Raw genomic sequence first — 17,619 nt, 5'->3', positions numbered from 1 at the left:
TTCAATTCAAAAACTTTAATGCATTGTATAACAAGAGTTATAAGAAATTGTACATTATGTTGATCAAACAAAAATATGTGCTTTAATTTAACTATTTACATCTTTACAAATGAACACATCCAAGACAAATATTAACAGGCCTGAGACGGTCATATCACAAGCCTACAGCAGAGCCATGATGCCATAACAGACAGCATAATTTATGTCACGTTGAACCGTCTGACTCCCTGTGTAAGTCACAGCCTGGGAGAGCACAACCAATCACCATTCATTACATCACCTGGCGTACCACTTATGGTGCAACAGGAATAATAAGATGATGGTCTATTTCCTGAATGCTGAGGAATATGGAGATGATGTTAGGTAGTCATGGAGATGTCATGGTCTATTTGATGGAGCGCGATGGGACAAGGACATCCCGGCAGGCCAAACCCTCCCCTAACCCGGACGACTCTGGGCCAATTTTTCGCCACCCCATGTGTCTCCCGGTCGCAGACGGCTGCGACAGAGCCTGGACTCGAACCCAGAATTTCTAGTGGCACAGCTAGCACTGTGATACAGCGCCTTAGACAACTGCGCCACTCGGGAGGCCCAAGAACTTGATCTTAACTGACTAGTTAAACAAAGATAAATAAAGAAATTGAAAAAAATACTTAATGCTGAGGAATATGGAGACGATGTTGGCTCAATCATGGATGTGGGCAGTCATGTATTTTTGTATAGAATGTGGGTTTATCGTGTAGGTCCTCCTTAAAACAGCACGACAAGCTGAAAGTGAAAACCCACACTACAATCAAAGGTCATAGTAACAGAGAGAGTAGCACGATGACAGAGTTTAAACATGTCAGAAAAAACTGCCATTCTGTATGTGTAAACATTCCAATCCCGTAGCTAGGTTTCCATCCAATTTGCGACAGATTTTCATGTGAATATTCATCAATCTGCATTAAATAATATATGCATTGTCCCAGCAGAGACGTTTCCATCAGTCTGTGCGTGATGACGTAGTGCACATAAAAATAAAGTTTGTGGTTAAATTCCCATGTAGCGAATGAAAAATACAAGTTCAATGGGTTTCCATCGCATTTTCAACTGTACTGATGGTTTTGTCATCAACTGTTGCGTTCTATAGCAAATGTGCCCACTCTGGTCTTGACATGTGCTCTCTAAAAAATTTATTTTTTCATGCATCAGGTTATTCATCCGCATGAAATGGTTGGATGGAAACCTGGTCTGTGTGAAGATAACAACATATTTGGAAGATCCATATCCCCACTGATGGAGGCCCAAAATGGCTACTGTAGGACGCACCAGAAACAACAAAATGGCACCCTATTCCCTATATAGTGCACTACTTTAGACCAGAGCCCTATGGGGCATTTGGGAAGCAGCAGCCCATAAATAAAGAAAATAGGAACACAAGGCTTTATTCATTGGGTTTTTTACAGAAATGTTTGGTGATCGACTAGGAATGCCTTGATCGACCGGTTGGTGACCACTGCTCTACACCAACATCCACACACAAGAAACTAAATTAAGTCAGAAAAGGTGCTGAATGAAATTGGTCAGCTCTATATGAAAACAGTGGCTTCAAGTAAAGTTGTTGAGTTGTGATATGATGCAATTTGAGGCCTCTGGTAGGATGTTTTAGTCCAAACTTCCTTGTTGTGGTCCAATCAGGGCCAGGTGCTTGGTGTGGCCTGCCGGGACGTGACCTCAGCGCAGCGCTCTAGACTGACGTTCAGTTCAGCCAACTGGGTCCCCCCCACACACAGCTTCTCCCTGTGAACACACACACAGGTCAGAACTAGAACATACAAACACAGGCCTGATCCAAAACACACACAGGTCAGATCAAGAACATACAAACACAGGCCTGATCCAAAACACACACAGGTCAGATCAAGAACACACAAACACAGGCCTGATCCAAAACACACACAGGTCAGAACTAGAACATACAAACACAGGCCTGATCCAAAACACACACACGTCAGAACTAGAACACACAAACACAGGCCTGATCCAAAACACACACACAAAGATAGAGAAAAAGAAAGAAAGGGTACAAGGGAGAGAAGAGAGAGAGAATAGAAAAGAGAGAGGGAATAGAAGAGAGAGAGAGGGGGAATAGAAGAGAGAGAGAGGGGGAATAGAAGAGAGAGAGAGGGGGAATAGAAGAGAGAGAGGGAATAGAAGAGAGAGAGGGGGAATAGAATAGAGAGAGAGAGGGAATAGAAGAGAGAGAGAGGGGGAATAGAAGAGAGAGAGAGGGGGAATAGAAGAGAGAGAGAGGGGGAATAGAAGAGAGAGAGAGGGGGAATAGAAGAGAGAGAGAGGGGGAATAGAAGAGAGAGAGGGGGAATAGAAGAGAGAGAGAGAGGGGGAATAGAAGAGAGAGAGAGGGGGAATAGAAGAGAGAGAGAGAGGGAATATAAGAGAGAGAGGGAATATAAGAGAGAGAGAGAATAGAAGAGAGAGAGAATAGAAGAGAGAGGGAATAGAAGAGAATAGAGGAGAGAGAATAGAGGAGAGAGAGAGAGACTAGAAAACAAAGCCAAAAGTCTTCTCATGCTTTGTTGATTTCGAAAAAGCTTTTGACTCAATTTGGCATGAGGGTCTGCTATACAAATAGATTGAAAGTGGTTTTGGAGGAAAAACATTCAACATTATAAAATCCATGTACACAAACAACAAATGTGCGGTTAAAATTGGCAAAAAACACACATTTCTTTCCACAGGGTCATGGGGTAATAAAGGGATGCAGCTTGAGCCCCACCCTCTTCAACATACATATCAACTAATTGGCGAGGGCACTGGAAGTCTGCAGCACCCGGCCTCACCCTACTAGAATCTGAAGTTAAATGTCTACTGCTGGCTGATGATCTGGTGCTTCTGTCCCCAACCAAGGAGGACCTACAGCAGCACCTAGATCTTCTGCACAGATTCTGTCAGACCTGGGCCCCTTAAGTGAATCTCAGTAAGACAAAAATAATGGTGTTCCAAAAAAGGTCCAGTTGCCCGGACCACAAATACAATTTCCACACCGTTGCCCTAGAGCACACAAAAAACTATACATACCTCGGCTGAGAATGGTCTGACAGACAAGGCAAGAAGGGCGTTCTACGCCATCAAAGGAAACAAAATCCGACATACCACTTAGGATCTGGCTAAAAACGGTTGAATCAGTTATAGAACCCATTGCCCTTTATGGTTGTGAGGTCTGGGGTCCGCTCACCAACCAAGAATTCACAAAATGGAACAAACACCAAATTGAGACTGCGTGCAGAATTCTGCAAAAATATCCTCTGTGTACAACGTAAAACACCAAATAATGCATGCAGAGCAGAATTAGGCCGATACCTGCTAATTATCAAAATCTAGAAAAGAGCCGTTAAATTCTACAACCACCTAAAAGGAAGCGATTCCCAAACCTTCCATAACAAAGCCATCACCTACAGAGAGATGAACCTGGAGAAGAGCCCTCTAAGCAAGCTGGTCCTAGGGCTCTGTTCACAAACACAAACACACCCCACAGAGCCCCAGGACAACAGCACAGTTAGACCCAACCAAATCATGAGAAAACAAAAAGATAATTATTTCCAATGTGTCAAGTAATTAACAAAAAAACAGAGCAAACTAGAATGCTATTTGGCCCTAAACAGAGAGTACACAGTGGCAGAATACCTGACCACTGTGACTGACCCAAACTTAAGTAAAGCTTTGACTATGTACAGACTCAGTGAGCATAGCCTTGCTATTGAGAGGCCACCAAAGGCAGACCTGGCTCTCAAGAGAAGACAGGCTATGTGCACACTGCCCACAAAATGAAGTGGAAACTGAGCGGCACTTCCTAACCTCCTGCCAAATGTATGACCATATTAGAGACACATATTTCCCTTTTAGATAAACTTCACTATTGGGTGAAATAGATAAACTTCACTATTGGGTGAAATAGCACAAGTTGACATCACAGCAGCAAGATGTGTGACCTGTTGCCACAAGAATAGGGAAACGAGTGAAGAACAAACACCATTGTAAATACAACCCATATTTATATATTTTTTCCCCCCTTTGTACTTTTGTATTTGCACATCTTTACAACACTGTATATACACATATGACATTTGAAATATCTTTATTCCTTTGGAACTTCTGTGAGTGTAATGTTTACTGTTCATTTTGTTATTGTTTATTTCACTTTTGTTAATTATCTAGTTCACTTGCTTTGGCAATGTAAACATATGTTTCCCATGCCAATAAAGCCGTTAAATTGAATTGAAGGACACAGAGGGAATAGAGTATCCAGAGAGAGAAGAGGAGATAGAGAGGAAAGAGACCGAGAGAGAGAGAGAATAGAGGAGAGAGAGAGAGAGATAATAGAGGAGAGAGATAGGAAAGAGAGAGCGAGAGAGAGAGAATAGGAGAGAGAAAGAGAGAGAGAGAGAGAATAGAGGAGAGAGAGAGAGAGTGAGGGAGAAAGAGAGCAATGCCACTATCCAGAATGTCCCTTTCTGTGAAATTAATGGAGTAGTCCAGTCACTCCTGCCCCAAGGCACGGTAGAACACAATGGAGTAGTCCAGTGACTCCTGCCCCAAGGCACAGTGGAACACAATGGAGTAGTCCAGTGACTCCTGCCCCAAAGCACAGTAGAACACAATGGAGTAGTCCAGTGACTCCTGCCCCAAGGCACAGTGGAACACAATGGAGTAGTCCAGTGACTCCTGCCCCAAAGCACAGTGGAACACAATGGAGTAGTCCAGTCACTCCTGCCCCAAGGCACGGTAGAACACAATGGAGTAGTCCAGTGACTCCTGCCCCAAGGCACAGTGGAACACAATGGAGTAGTCCAGTGACTCCTGCCCCAAAGCACAGTAGAACACAATGGAGTAGTCCAGTGACTCCTGCCCCAAGGCACAGTGGAACACAATGGAGTAGTCCAGTGACTCCTGCCCCAAAGCACAGTGGAACACAATGGAGTAGTCCAGTCACTCCTGCCCCAAGGCACGGTAGAACACAATGGAGTAGTCCAGTGACTCCTGCCCCAAGGCACAGTAGAACACAATGGAGTAGTCCAGTGACTCCTGCCCCAAGGCACAGTGGAACACAATGGAGTAGTCCAGTGACTCCTGCCCCAAAGCACAGTAGAACACAATGGAGTAGTCCAGTGACTCCTGCCCCAAGGCACAGTGGAACACAATGGAGTAGTCCAGTGACTCCTGCCCCAAAGCACAGTAGAACACAATGGAGTAGTCCAGTGACTCCTGCCCCAAGGCACAGTGGAACACAATGGAGTAGTCCAGTGACTCCTGCCCCAAAGCACAGTGGAACACAATGGAGTAGTCCAGTCACTCCTGCCCCAAGGCACGGTAGAACACAATGGAGTAGTCCAGTGACTCCTGCCCCAAGGCACAGTGGAACACAATGGAGTAGTCCAGTGACTCCTGCCCCAAGGCACAGTAGAACACAATGGAGTAGTCCAGTGACTCCTGCCCCAAGGCACAGTGGAACACAATGGAGTAGTCCAGTGACTCCTGCCCCAAAGCACAGTAGAACACAATGGAGTAGTCCAGTGACTCCTGCCCCAAGGCACAGTGGAACACAATGGAGTAGTCCAGTGACTCCTGCCCCAAGGCACAGTAGAACACAATGGAGTAATTCAGTGACTCCTGCCCCAAGGCACAGTAGAACACAATGGAGTAGTCCAGTGACTCCTGCCCCAAGGCACAGTAGAACACAATGGAGTAGTCCAGTGACTCCTGCCCCAAGGCACAGTAGAACACAATGGAGTAGTCCAGTGACTCCTGCCCCGAGGCACAGTAGAACACAATGGAGTAGTCCAGTGACTCCTGCCCCAAGGCACAGTAGAACACAATGGAGTAGTCCAGTGACTCCTGCCCCGAGGCACAGTAGAACACAACGGGAGACTGTGCCCTCCTCAAATGGCTGAGCGAGTGAGCACACGCACACACACAGAGAACATTTAGAACACCACAATGTGACCCAAAAACACATGACTGTTCTCCATGGGGTTACCTCATTTCACACTTGCGGTTTTGTCAGCATTTGACCAGCTCAGTGTCTTACTGTGATGTTGTTCTCTTCAGATGAGAGTATTGGTGTGACGTGTACACAGCACGTCTCTAACTGCAGGACTAATGGAATCCATGTGCACATGCACACAAAGTGGCACTCTATATCGTCTCCCATTAGAGACACTGAGGACGCTTGTTGCTTGTTTGTTTCCTCCTCTCTCTTTGTTCCCTTCGGGACATTACATAACAGGGAAAGAAAGAGAGGAATCTGCTGAACGTACCCCTCCCTCCCTCATCTGTGCTGTGGTGTTTCTGTAACCATAGAGAGATGGCAGGTTTCAGTACGGACCGATGGCTCTGCCCTCCTTTCTAAGCTACTCCCACGTGGCACTGGGCTGCCTGTCACATCAGATGTGGATTCACGCTTCAGTTAGTGTGAAACACCTCTCTGTCTCTGTGCCTCTCAGGGATGTATGGAGGTACGGAGAGGAGATGTTTGAAGAGTACCGCTACACAGTAAAAAGTGTTGAACATCTATTTTTATCGTGAGAAAGGTCACCTCAGCTGGATTTTTAGGCATGAAAGGCATGTCACAATTGACACATTTTTCTACTATTTTTCCTAAACATATTTGATGCTTATCTGTGCTCCTCTCATTTTAATTCCAGTACTTGAATTTCAGAGTGCCAAATTCAAGTACTTTAAGCACCTCAAGTACCTTGTGTGACCCCTGTAATGTTTCAGAGGTATTTGTAAGTCTTCTGTGGACATGAATCAGCCAAGCCCCCATGTTTTTAGTTTTAATCAAACAAATGGTCTGACTCCAACTGTAATCATCAGCAGAACAGGAACACAGCAGAAATCTATTCATAATAATAGCATCATTTGTGTCAATGTTATGCGGCAGTATAGTAATGATTTAGTGGTAGTTCAGTAATGATTTAGTGGTAGTTCAGTAATGATTTAGTGGTAGTTCAGTAATGATTTAGTGGTAGTTCAGTAATGATTTCCTTTTCTTTGACTGCTCTGTTCACAACCCTTACTGGTTATTATGGAAACAGTGTCATAACCTTGAAAATACAGGAGAAGGAGTTCAGAAATGAGTTATTTTTCCATTCAGCAGGTGGGAAAATGACCTTTGCTTTGGAATTGAGGACAAGTACTACTGGTTTATATGTTAATAAGAAACTGCACCATACTCATTTACATTGTACACAAGTGCCCTCTAAAAAGGTCACTTATAAAACAAACGGAATGGAACTGAATTGCATCACAAAGGATGGTAGAACTCTTGACTCGGAAGTGCAGTTATTTTCCCCTCTGAAATCTGACAGCTCACCCTCAGCTGGAGGCTGTCTGGCTGGGCAACACACATGACACACCGCACCACACCCTCCGGTGTTTCTGTGTGACTGACTGAGCTGTTGATCTCTAACGTGTGTGTTGATGACATAACCTCCGTGTAGCCAGCGGTGGCTGGTGACTGACTGTGATAAGGCGGCAGTGTTTAAGGTTGTGTCTGAGGGAATTAATTATGTATGGAAGAGAACAGAGAGACAGATTAAACACTATGCCGGAAAACACACAGAGGCACACACACACAGAGGCAAACGCACACACACGATAAATGCTAACTGTGTGTGGACAGTGAACAAGGTGAGATGAAGGGTAGTGGTGGAAGGTCTAGTCAGGCGTGTGACGTCACCTAATCCCCTGCCAGACGGCACTCCCCTCTGTGTTAGTAAAGCCACTGACCCTACAGCACGATGACAGCCCTACTGGGCCATGACAACCACAACCACATCTTTCCCCATGACTGACGTGTGTGTAGACAAGGCTCTGAAGACCGAATTAATGTGTGTGGAGTGGACATGGGACAGAGTGTGTGTGTGTGTGTGTGTGTGTGTGTGTGTGTGTGTGTGTGTGTGTGTGTGTGTGTGTGTGTGTGTGTGTGTGTGTGTGTGTGTGTGTGTGTGTGTGTGTGTAACATATGTATAACAAGACAGACTGTGTGTATGGAAAGGTGACCGACAGGCTGATATGTCAGGGAGGTTGATGACTGACTTCCCGGAGAGCTGTTTTTTCATATAGACAGCGCCTTCAGAAAGTAGACACACTCTTTGACTTTTTCCATATTTGGTTGTTAGACTGATTTTAAAATAGAATGACATTTCTTTGTCACTGGCCTACAAACAATAATACCCCATAACGTCAAAGTGGATTTAAAAAAAAAAAAATTACGAAAGGTTTCCAAATGTATTAAAAATGAGTCAATAAGTATTCAACCCCTTTGTTATGGCAAACCTAAATAAGTTCAGGGGTACAAATTTGCTTAACAAGTCACGTAATACGTTGCATGGACTCTGTGTGCAATAATAGTGTTTAACATCATTCTTTAAATGACTACCTCCTCTCTGTACCCCACACATACACATAATTATAAGGTCCCGTAGTCGAGCAGTGAATTTCAAACCCAGATTCAACCACACAGACCAGGGAGGTTTTTCAATGCCTCGCAAATAAGGGCAACTATTGGTAGATGGGTAAAAGTAAAAATAAAGCAGACATTGAATATTCCTTTGAGCATGGTGAAGTTATTAACTACACTTTGGATGGTGTATCAGTACATCCAGTCACTACAAAGATACAGGCGCTGTTCCTAACTCAGTTGCCGAAGAGGAAGGAAACCGCTCAGGGATTTCACGATGATGCCAATGGTGATTTTAAAACAGTTACAGAGTTTAATGGCTGTGATAGGAGATAACTGAGGATGGATCAACAACATTGTAGTTACTCTACAATACAAAACTAATTGACAGAGTGAAAAGATGACTATACAGAAGCAAAAAATGCATCCAGGCACTAAAGTAATACTGCAGAAAATGTGGCAAAGCAATTCACTTTTTGTCCTGAATACAAAGTGCTGTATTTGACTTGCCCCAAACATATTACTGAGTACCACTCTCCATATTTTCAAGCATAGTGGTGGCTGCATCATGTTATGGGTATGCTTGTAATCGTTAAGGACTGGGGAGTTTCTCAGGATAAAAATGGAACGGAGCTAAGCACAGGCAAAATCCTAGAAGAAAACTTGGTTCAGTCTGCTTTCCACAAGACACTGGGAGATGAATTCAGTTTTGACTTAAATCTATCTGAAAATCTACGGCAAGACATGAACATGGTTGTCTAGCAATGATCAACAACTAATTTGACAGAGCTTGAAGAATTAAAAAAATAATAATGGACAAATTAACAACCCAGGCATGGAAAGCTCTTGGAGACCCTGCATTTCATTTTCAATTGATTTGCAAAAATTTCTAAAAACATGTTTTCACTATGTCATTATGGGGTATTGTGTGTAGATTAATTTTGAATTTTGAATTCAGGCTGTAACACAACATAGTGTGGAATAAGTGAAGGGGTATGAATACTTTCTGAAGGCACTATACATAATGTGTGCATACCAAATAGAAACTTGCTAACACCCACTCTGATCTAAAACAGAAAATACACTACATGACCAAAAGTATGTGGACACCTGCTTGTCAAACCAAAATCATGGGCATTAACATGGAGTTGGTCCCCCTTTTACTGCTATAATAGCCTCCACTCTTCTGGGAAGACTTTCCACTGTTGGAGCATTGCTGCGGGGACTTCCATTCAGCCACAAGAACATTAGAGAGTCGGGCACTGATGTTGGGCAATTAGGCCTGGGTCGCAGTCGGCATACCAATTCATCCCAAAGGTGTTCGATGGGGTTGAGGTCAGAACGCTGTGCAGGCCAGTCAAGTTCTTCCACACCAATCTCGACAAAGCATTTCTGTATGGACCTTGCTTTGTGCACAGGGCATTGTCATGCTGAAACAGGAAAGGGCCTTCCCTAAACTGTTGCCACAAAGTTGGAAGCACAGAATCATCTAGAATGTCAGTGTATGCTGTATCTCTAGGATTTCCCTTCACTTGAACTAAGGGACCTAGCCCGAACCATAAAAAACAGCCCCAGACCTCCTCCACCAAACTTTACAGTTGGCACTATGCATTGGGGCAGGTAGCGTTGTCCTGGCATCCACCAAACGCACATTCATCTGTCGAATTGCCAGATGGTGAAGTGTAATTCATCACTCCAGAGAAATTGTTTTCACTGCTCCAGAGTCCAATGGCGATGAGCTTTACACCACTCCAACCAACGCTTGGCATTGCACATGGTGATCTTAGGCTTGTGTGCGGCTGCTCAGCCATGGAAACCCATTTCATGAAGCTCCCGACAAACATTGAGAGCTGACGTTATTGAGCTGACGTTGCTTCCAGAGGCCGTATGGAACGCGGTAGTGAGTGTTGCAATCGAGGAGAGACAATTTTTACACGCTACAAGCTTCAGCACTCGGCGGTCCCGTTCTGTGAGCTTGTGTGGCCTAGCACTACACGGCTGAGCCGTTGTTGCTCCTAAATGTTTACACTTCACAATAACAGCACTTAACAGCAGCTCTAGAAGGGTAGAAATTTGGACGAACTGACTTGTTGGAAAGGTGGAATCCTATAACGATGTCACGTTGAAAGTCATTGAGCTCTTCAGTGCGGCCATTCCACTGTCAATGTTTGTCTGTGGAGAATGCATGGCTCTGTGCTGGATTTTACACACCTGTCAGCAATGGGTGTGGCTGAAATAGCCAAATCCACATATTTATGTATATATAGTGTATATGCATGACCATATTTGCATGCACTTACAAAAAAAATCCCCTCTATTCTAACCAATATGGTGATGCCTCTAAAAACAGACCAATAATCTACAAATCCAATACAATAACCTTATAGATTTATTTGACTATTTAAAAACACAATACAACCACACATGGATAATGTATTTAAAGTTATCGAGTATGACACAGAAATGTTTGGTAACGTATTTGACTGTTCAAGTGCACAGTCCCCATTAGCAGACACCAATGGCGACAGCTAGTCTTACTGGGAATCCCCATTAGCAGACACCAATGGTGACAGCTAGTCTTACTGGGGATCCCCATTAGCAGACACCAATGGAGACAGCTAGTCTTACTGGGGGCCGACACATAACAAAAAATACATTACAAACAAAATACTTTACAATTTACATACACACAATACATGTTAATGTTGTTAAATGTATCTATCAGTTACATATACATGCCAGTAAATTAACATAAAAAGTAGGTCACATGGGGGAGAGGCGTTGTGCCATGAGGTGTTGCTTTATTTGTTTTTTTAAAACCAGGTTTGCTGTTCACTTACTATATATGAGATGGAAGGGAGTTCCATACAATCATGGCTCTGTATAATACTGTACATTTTCTTGAATTTGTTCTGGATTTGGGGACTGTGAAAAGACCCCTGGTGGCATGTCTTGTTGTAAGTGTGTGTGTCAGTGCTGTGTGGAAATTGACTATGTAAACAATTTGGAGTTTCCAACACAAAAAAATAAATGTAAAAAATAAGTGATTTAGTCAATCTAGTATTGATATTAGCCCTCTGACTACAATGAAGAGCAAAATGTACCGCTCTGTCCTGGGCCAGCTGCAGCTTAACTAGTCCCTTCTTTGCCGCACTTGACCATATGACTGGACAATAATCAAGATAAAATAAAACTAGAGCCTGTAGGACTTGCTTTGTGGAGCATGGTGTCAAAAAAGCAGAGCATGTCTTTATCACAGACAGACTTCTCCTCATCTTTACAACCATTGAATCTATATCTTTTGACCAGGACAGTTTACAATCTAAGGTAACACCAAGCAAGTCTCATCAACGTGTTCAACAGCCACACTATTCATTACCATATTCAGCTGATGTCTAGAATTTAGGGAATGATTTGTACCAAATACAATACTCTTAGTTTTAGACATGTTTAGGACTAGCTTATTACTGGCCACCCATTCTAAAACTGACTGCAACTCTTTGTTTGTTTAGGGTTGCAGTGATTTCACTAGCTGTGGTTGCTGATGCGTATATGCTTGAATCATCAGCATACATGGACACACAGGCTTTGTCTAATGCCAGTGGAAAGGTCATTGGTAAAAATAGAGAAGTGTAGAGGACCAAGAGAGCTGCCCTGCTGTACACCACCCGTTACATGTTTAACAGAGAAGCTTCCATTAAAAGAAAACCCTGTGTTCTATTAAATAGATGGCTCTGAATCCACAATACGGCTGAGGTTAAAAAACCATACCACATACGTTTTTTCAACAATAGGTTATGGTCAACAATATCAAAGGCTGCACTGGCAGTACAGCTCCCGTAATCTTATCAGTTTCTTTCAACCAATCATCTGTCATTTATGACAATGCAGTACATGTTGAGTGCCCTTCTCTATAAGAATTCTGAAAGACTGTTGTTAACATTGTATTTAGTCAAACACGTTTTTTTCCAGCAGCTTGCTAAGAGCTGATAAGGTTGGCTGATAAGGTTGGCTGATAAGGTTGGCTGATAAGGTTGGCTGATAAGGTTGGCTGATAGATTCAAGTAATAGTGGTGCGCGGGTCAGCTGTTTGTTCATCCACCTGAAGTTGCTAATTCCCCATCCGCATGATTATACGTGGTAAAAATGAAAATCGGAGGCCCGCACTAACCCGCAAATATAGATTTTTTTGTTGTTGCCTAATTGAGATATGTTTCTGCTTATAATTGCCAACATTTTGGAAGGCTATTTCTCAGTCAACTTGTCTATAATTAGATGTCATAAGATGCTGCCCTAGAAGACTGAATAAACCCTCGCTCGACAGAATAGTCATAGAATGCTTTAATCTAGTTGACATCAGTAAAGTTCTCTGTCATCTTCCGCAGAGCAAAGATGTTTCGGGACTGGGGAGAAAATACAATAACGCAACACCCCTCCAAAAACATCCAAACGACATCAGGTCGACCGGTTGTTAGGAAAAAGAAAGCTGTGAAAAAGAACCAACATGTTTTTGTTAAGATTTAAGTTCGACTTCAATGCATATTTTATGTGGTTGAAATACTATCAACTTTTATGATGAAGACAGCACCTCTACAGATGGTATCTAACTGAGCATTGCATTCTCTCAAAATACAGGAATAAATCCTATTTCTCCACTCCTGTTCTCAAGTCCAAATGTTGCCTACATTTGGTGTATCATTTTACTGCAAGAAAATCTTCATTCTGCAGGAGTTATTATTAAGGCCTACCATCAGTGTCCAGATTTCAGTTTCCATTTAACCCTTCTAAACAGTAGGCTACAGTTCCCTTGACATGCCATAGGCCTATTCGAAGTCCCGTCTAGTGACTGTCGAATTTGTAGAGCTCCTCACAATCATCACACATAACATATCATCCTCTTTAACCACTTCACCAAATCTTTCCAATCATTACTTTTCTGGCCCTTCTATTTTCAACCCTCCCTTTGCAGCTTTAAAAAAAAAAAGTTGTATTTTTTGACTCCTGAACAAGCTAATCAAAGGGCTACCCAGACCTATTTTACACTGCTGCTACTCACTGTTGATAATCTATGCATAGTCACTTTAACTCTACCTACATGGACATACAGTTGAAGTCGGAAGTTAACATACACTTAGGTTGGAGTCATTAAAACTAGTTTTTCAACCACTCCACAAATTTCTTGTTAACAAACTATACCACCCTGCATACCACTGCTGGCTTGCTTCTGAAGCTAAGCAGGGTTGGTCCTGGTCAGTCCCTGGATGGGAGACCAGATGCTGCTGGAAGTGGTGTTTGAGGGCCAGTAGGAGGCACCCTTTCCTCTGGTCTAAAAAGAATGCCCCTGTGCAGTGACAGCGCCCTGTGTAGGGTGCCGTCTTTCGGATGGGACGTTAAATGGGTGTTCTGACTCTCTGAGGTCATTAAAGATCCCATGGCACTTATTGTAAGAGTAGGGGTGTTAACCCTAGTGTCCTGGCTAAATTCCCAATCTGGCCCTCAAACCATCACGGTCACCTAATAATCCCCAGTTTACGATTGGCTCATTCGTCCCCCTCTCCCCTGTAACTATTCCCCAGGTCGTTGTTGTAAATGAGAACGTGTTCTCAATCAACTTACCTGGTAAAATAATGGATAAATAAATAAAACAATTGGCAAGTCGGTTAGGACATCTATTGTGTGCAAGACAAGTAATTTTTCAAAAACTTGTTTACAGACATACACTAAGTTGACTGTGCCTTTAAACAGCTTGGAAAATTCCAGAAAATGATGTCATGGCTTTAGTAGCTTCTGATAGGCTAATTGACATCATTTGAGTTAATTGGAGGTGTACCTGCAGATGTATTTCAAGGCCTACCTTCAAACTCAGTGCCTCTTTGCTTGACATCATGGGAAAATCAAAAGAAATCAGCCAAGACCTCAGAAAACAAATTGTAGACCTCCACAAGTCTGGTTCAGCCTTGGGAGCAATTTCCAAACGCCTGAAGGTAACACGTTCATCTGTACAAACAATAGTACACAAGTATAAACACCATGGGACCACACAGCTGTCATACCGCTCAGGAAGGAGACGCGTTCTGTCTCCTAGAGATGAACGTACTTTGGTGCGAAAAGTGCAAATCAATCTCAGAACACCAGCAAAGGACCTTGTGAAGATTCTGGAGGAAACAGGTACAAAAGTATCTATATCCACAGTGAAACGAGTCCTATATCGACATAACCTGAAAGGCCGCTCAGCAACTAAGAAGCCACTGCTCCAAAACCTCCATAAAAAAGCCAGACTACGATTTGCAACTGCACATGGGGAAGTTCGTACTTTTTGGAGAAATGTCCTCTGGTCTGATGAAACAAAAATAGAACTGTTTGGCCATAATGACCATTGTTATGTTTAGAGGAAAAGGGGGGATGCTTGCAAGCCGAAGAACACCATCCCAACCGTTAAGCACTGGGGTGGCAGCATCATGGTGTGGGGGTGCTTTGCTGCAGGAGGGACTGGTGCACTTCACAAAATAGATGGCATCATGAGGGAGCAAAATTATGTGGATATATTGAAGCAACATCTCAAGACATCAGTCAGGAAGATAAACCTTGGACAATGACCCCAAGCATACTACCAAATTTGTGGCAAAATGGCTTAAGGACAACAAAGTCAAGGTATTGAAGTGGCCATCACAAAGCCCTGGCCTTAATCCTATAGAAAATGTGTGGGCAGAACTGAAAAAGCGTGTGTGAGCAAGGAGGCCTACAAACCTGACTCCGTTACACCAGCTCTGTCAGGAGGAATGGGCCAAAATTCACCCAACTTATTGTGGGAAGCTTGTGGAAGGCTACCCAAAACATTTGACCCAAGTTAAACAATTTAAAGGCAACGCAACCAAATACTAATTGAGTGTATGTAAACTTCTGACCCATTGGGAATTTGATGAAAGAAATAAAAGCTGAAAAATCACTCTCTACTATTATTCTGACATTTCACATTATTAAAATAAAGTGGTGATCCTAACTGACCTAAGACATGGGAATTTCTACTAGGATTAAATGTCAGGAATTGTGAAAAACTGAGTTTAAATGTATTTGGCTAAGGTGTATGTAAACTTCTGACTTCAACTGTATTAGCTCAATTACCTTGACAAACCAGTGCCCCTGCACATTGACTCCGTACCGGAACCCCTGTATATAGCCTCGCTTGTTATTTGACTGCTGCTCTTTAATTATCTGTTACTTTTATTTTCGATTTTTTACTAAACACTTAACTTCTTAAAGCATTGTTGATTAAGGGATTGTAAGTAAGCATTTCACTGTAAGGTCTACACGGGTTGTATTCGGCGCATGTGACAAATACAAATTAATTTGATTTGTCTTGCGTTAAACTTCAGCAATGTCTTTTTGCCTCCGTGGATTGACGTTAACTTTTTCTGCCAGTTCCCAAAAGCATTATTTGGCAATTGGCTGTGTAGGCTATTTAGTGCCTTACAGTTAAGCCCTAAAGTTTAAGCTTATGCACAAATACCAGATAGCCTAAAATAATGAAAGAAAAACCTCATTGTAGCCTATATAAATTGCACAATAAATATACATTACCAGTCAAAAGCTTGGATACGTACTCATTCAAGGGTTTTTCTTTATTTGTAATATTTTCTACATTGTAGAATAATAGTGAAGACATCAAAACTATGAAATAACATATGGATTCATGTGGTAACCAAACAAGTGTTAAACAAATCAAAATGTTTCATATTTCACATTCTTCAAAGTAACCACCCTTTGCCTTGATGACAGCTTTGCACACTCTTGGCATTCTCTTAACCAGCTTCATGAGGTAGTCACCTGGAATGAACAGGTGGGCTTTGTTAAAAGTTAATTTGTGGAATTTCTTTCCTTCTTAATGCATTTGAGCCAGTCAGTTGTGTTGTGACAAGGAAGGGGTGGTATACAGGAGATAGCCCTAGCCCTATTTGGTAAGAGACCAAGTTCACATTATGGCAAGAACAGCTCAAATAAGCAAAAGAAATGACAGTCCATCACGAAGGTAGTCACCTGGAATGCATTTCAGGGCTCTCCAGAGGGTGGTGCGGTCTGCACAACGCATTACCGGGGGTAAACTGCCTGCCCTCCTACAGCACCCAATGTCACAGGAAGGCCAAAAAGATCATCAAGGACAACAACCACCCGAGCCACTGCCTGTCACCCCGCTATCATCCAGAAGGCGAGGTCAGTACACATGCATTAAAGCTGGGACCGAGAGACTGAAAAACAGCTTCTATCTTAAGGCCATCAGACTGTTAAACAGCCATCACGAGCACAGAGTGTCTGCAGCCTACATACACAGACTTTAAATCATTGGCCACTTTCATAAAAGGAACACTAATCACTTTAATAATGTTTACATATCTTGCATTACTCATCTCATATGTATATATACTGTATTCTATACTATTTACTGTAGCTCAGTCTATGCCGCTCTGACATTGCCCGCACATATATTTATATATTCTTAATTACAATCCTTTACTTAGTGTGTATTAGGTATTTGTTGTAATATCTAAAAATGTCACTTGTTAGATATTGCTGCACTGTCAGAACTAGAAGCAAAAGCATTTTGCTACACCCACAATAACATCTGCTAAACATGTGTGTGTGACAAATAAAATTTGATTTGGTGTGCCATATTAAAAGTTCATTTGTGGAATGTCTTTCCTTCTTAATGCATTTGAGCCAATCAGTTGGGTTGTGACAAGGTAGGGGTGGTATACAGAAGATAGCCCTATTTGGTAAAATACCAAGTCCATATTATTGCAAAAAGAGCTCAAATAAGCAAAGAGAAACGACAGTCCATCATTACTTTAAGACATGAAGGTCAGTCAATCCGGAAATTTTCAGAACTTTGAAAATTTCTTCAAGTGCAGTTGCGAAAACCCTCAAGCTCTTTGATGAAACTGGCTCTCATGAGGACCGCCTCAGGAAATGAAGACCCAGAGTTACCTCTATTGCAGAGGATAAGTTCATTAGAGTCACTAGCCTCAGAAATTGCAGCCCAAATAAATACTTCAGAGTTCAAGTAATAGACACATCTCAACATCAACTGTTCAGAGGAGACTGTGAATCAGGCATTCATGGTCGAATTGCTGCAAAGAAACCACTATTAAAAGGACACCAAT

The 17,619-nt window shown here is 42.5% G+C and overlaps 1 protein-coding gene across 3 annotated transcripts in view; it reads right to left on the bottom strand.

The window, feature by feature from the left end:
• swt1 (SWT1 RNA endoribonuclease homolog) overlaps nt 1-17,619 on the bottom strand; it is a 39,943-nt gene continuing 22,324 nt past the window's right edge. For 2 of the 3 annotated variants that reach the window (XM_055943686.1, XM_055943687.1), the window contains exon 15: nt 1-1,782. In XM_055943686.1, the coding sequence (XP_055799661.1) occupies nt 1,677-1,782 (106 nt within the window). In that variant the 3' untranslated portion in view covers nt 1-1,676. Of the gene's footprint in view, nt 1,783-4,121; nt 12,951-17,619 lie in introns of those variants that run through there. The other variant, XM_055943688.1, reaches the window with a different exon arrangement.

The sequence above is a fragment of the Salvelinus fontinalis genome, chromosome 14, assembly GCF_029448725.1.
Source record: "Salvelinus fontinalis isolate EN_2023a chromosome 14, ASM2944872v1, whole genome shotgun sequence".
In the NCBI taxonomy this organism is placed as follows: Eukaryota; Metazoa; Chordata; class Actinopteri; order Salmoniformes; family Salmonidae; genus Salvelinus; species Salvelinus fontinalis.
This window is presented reverse-complemented; position numbering and strand designations above follow the sequence as displayed.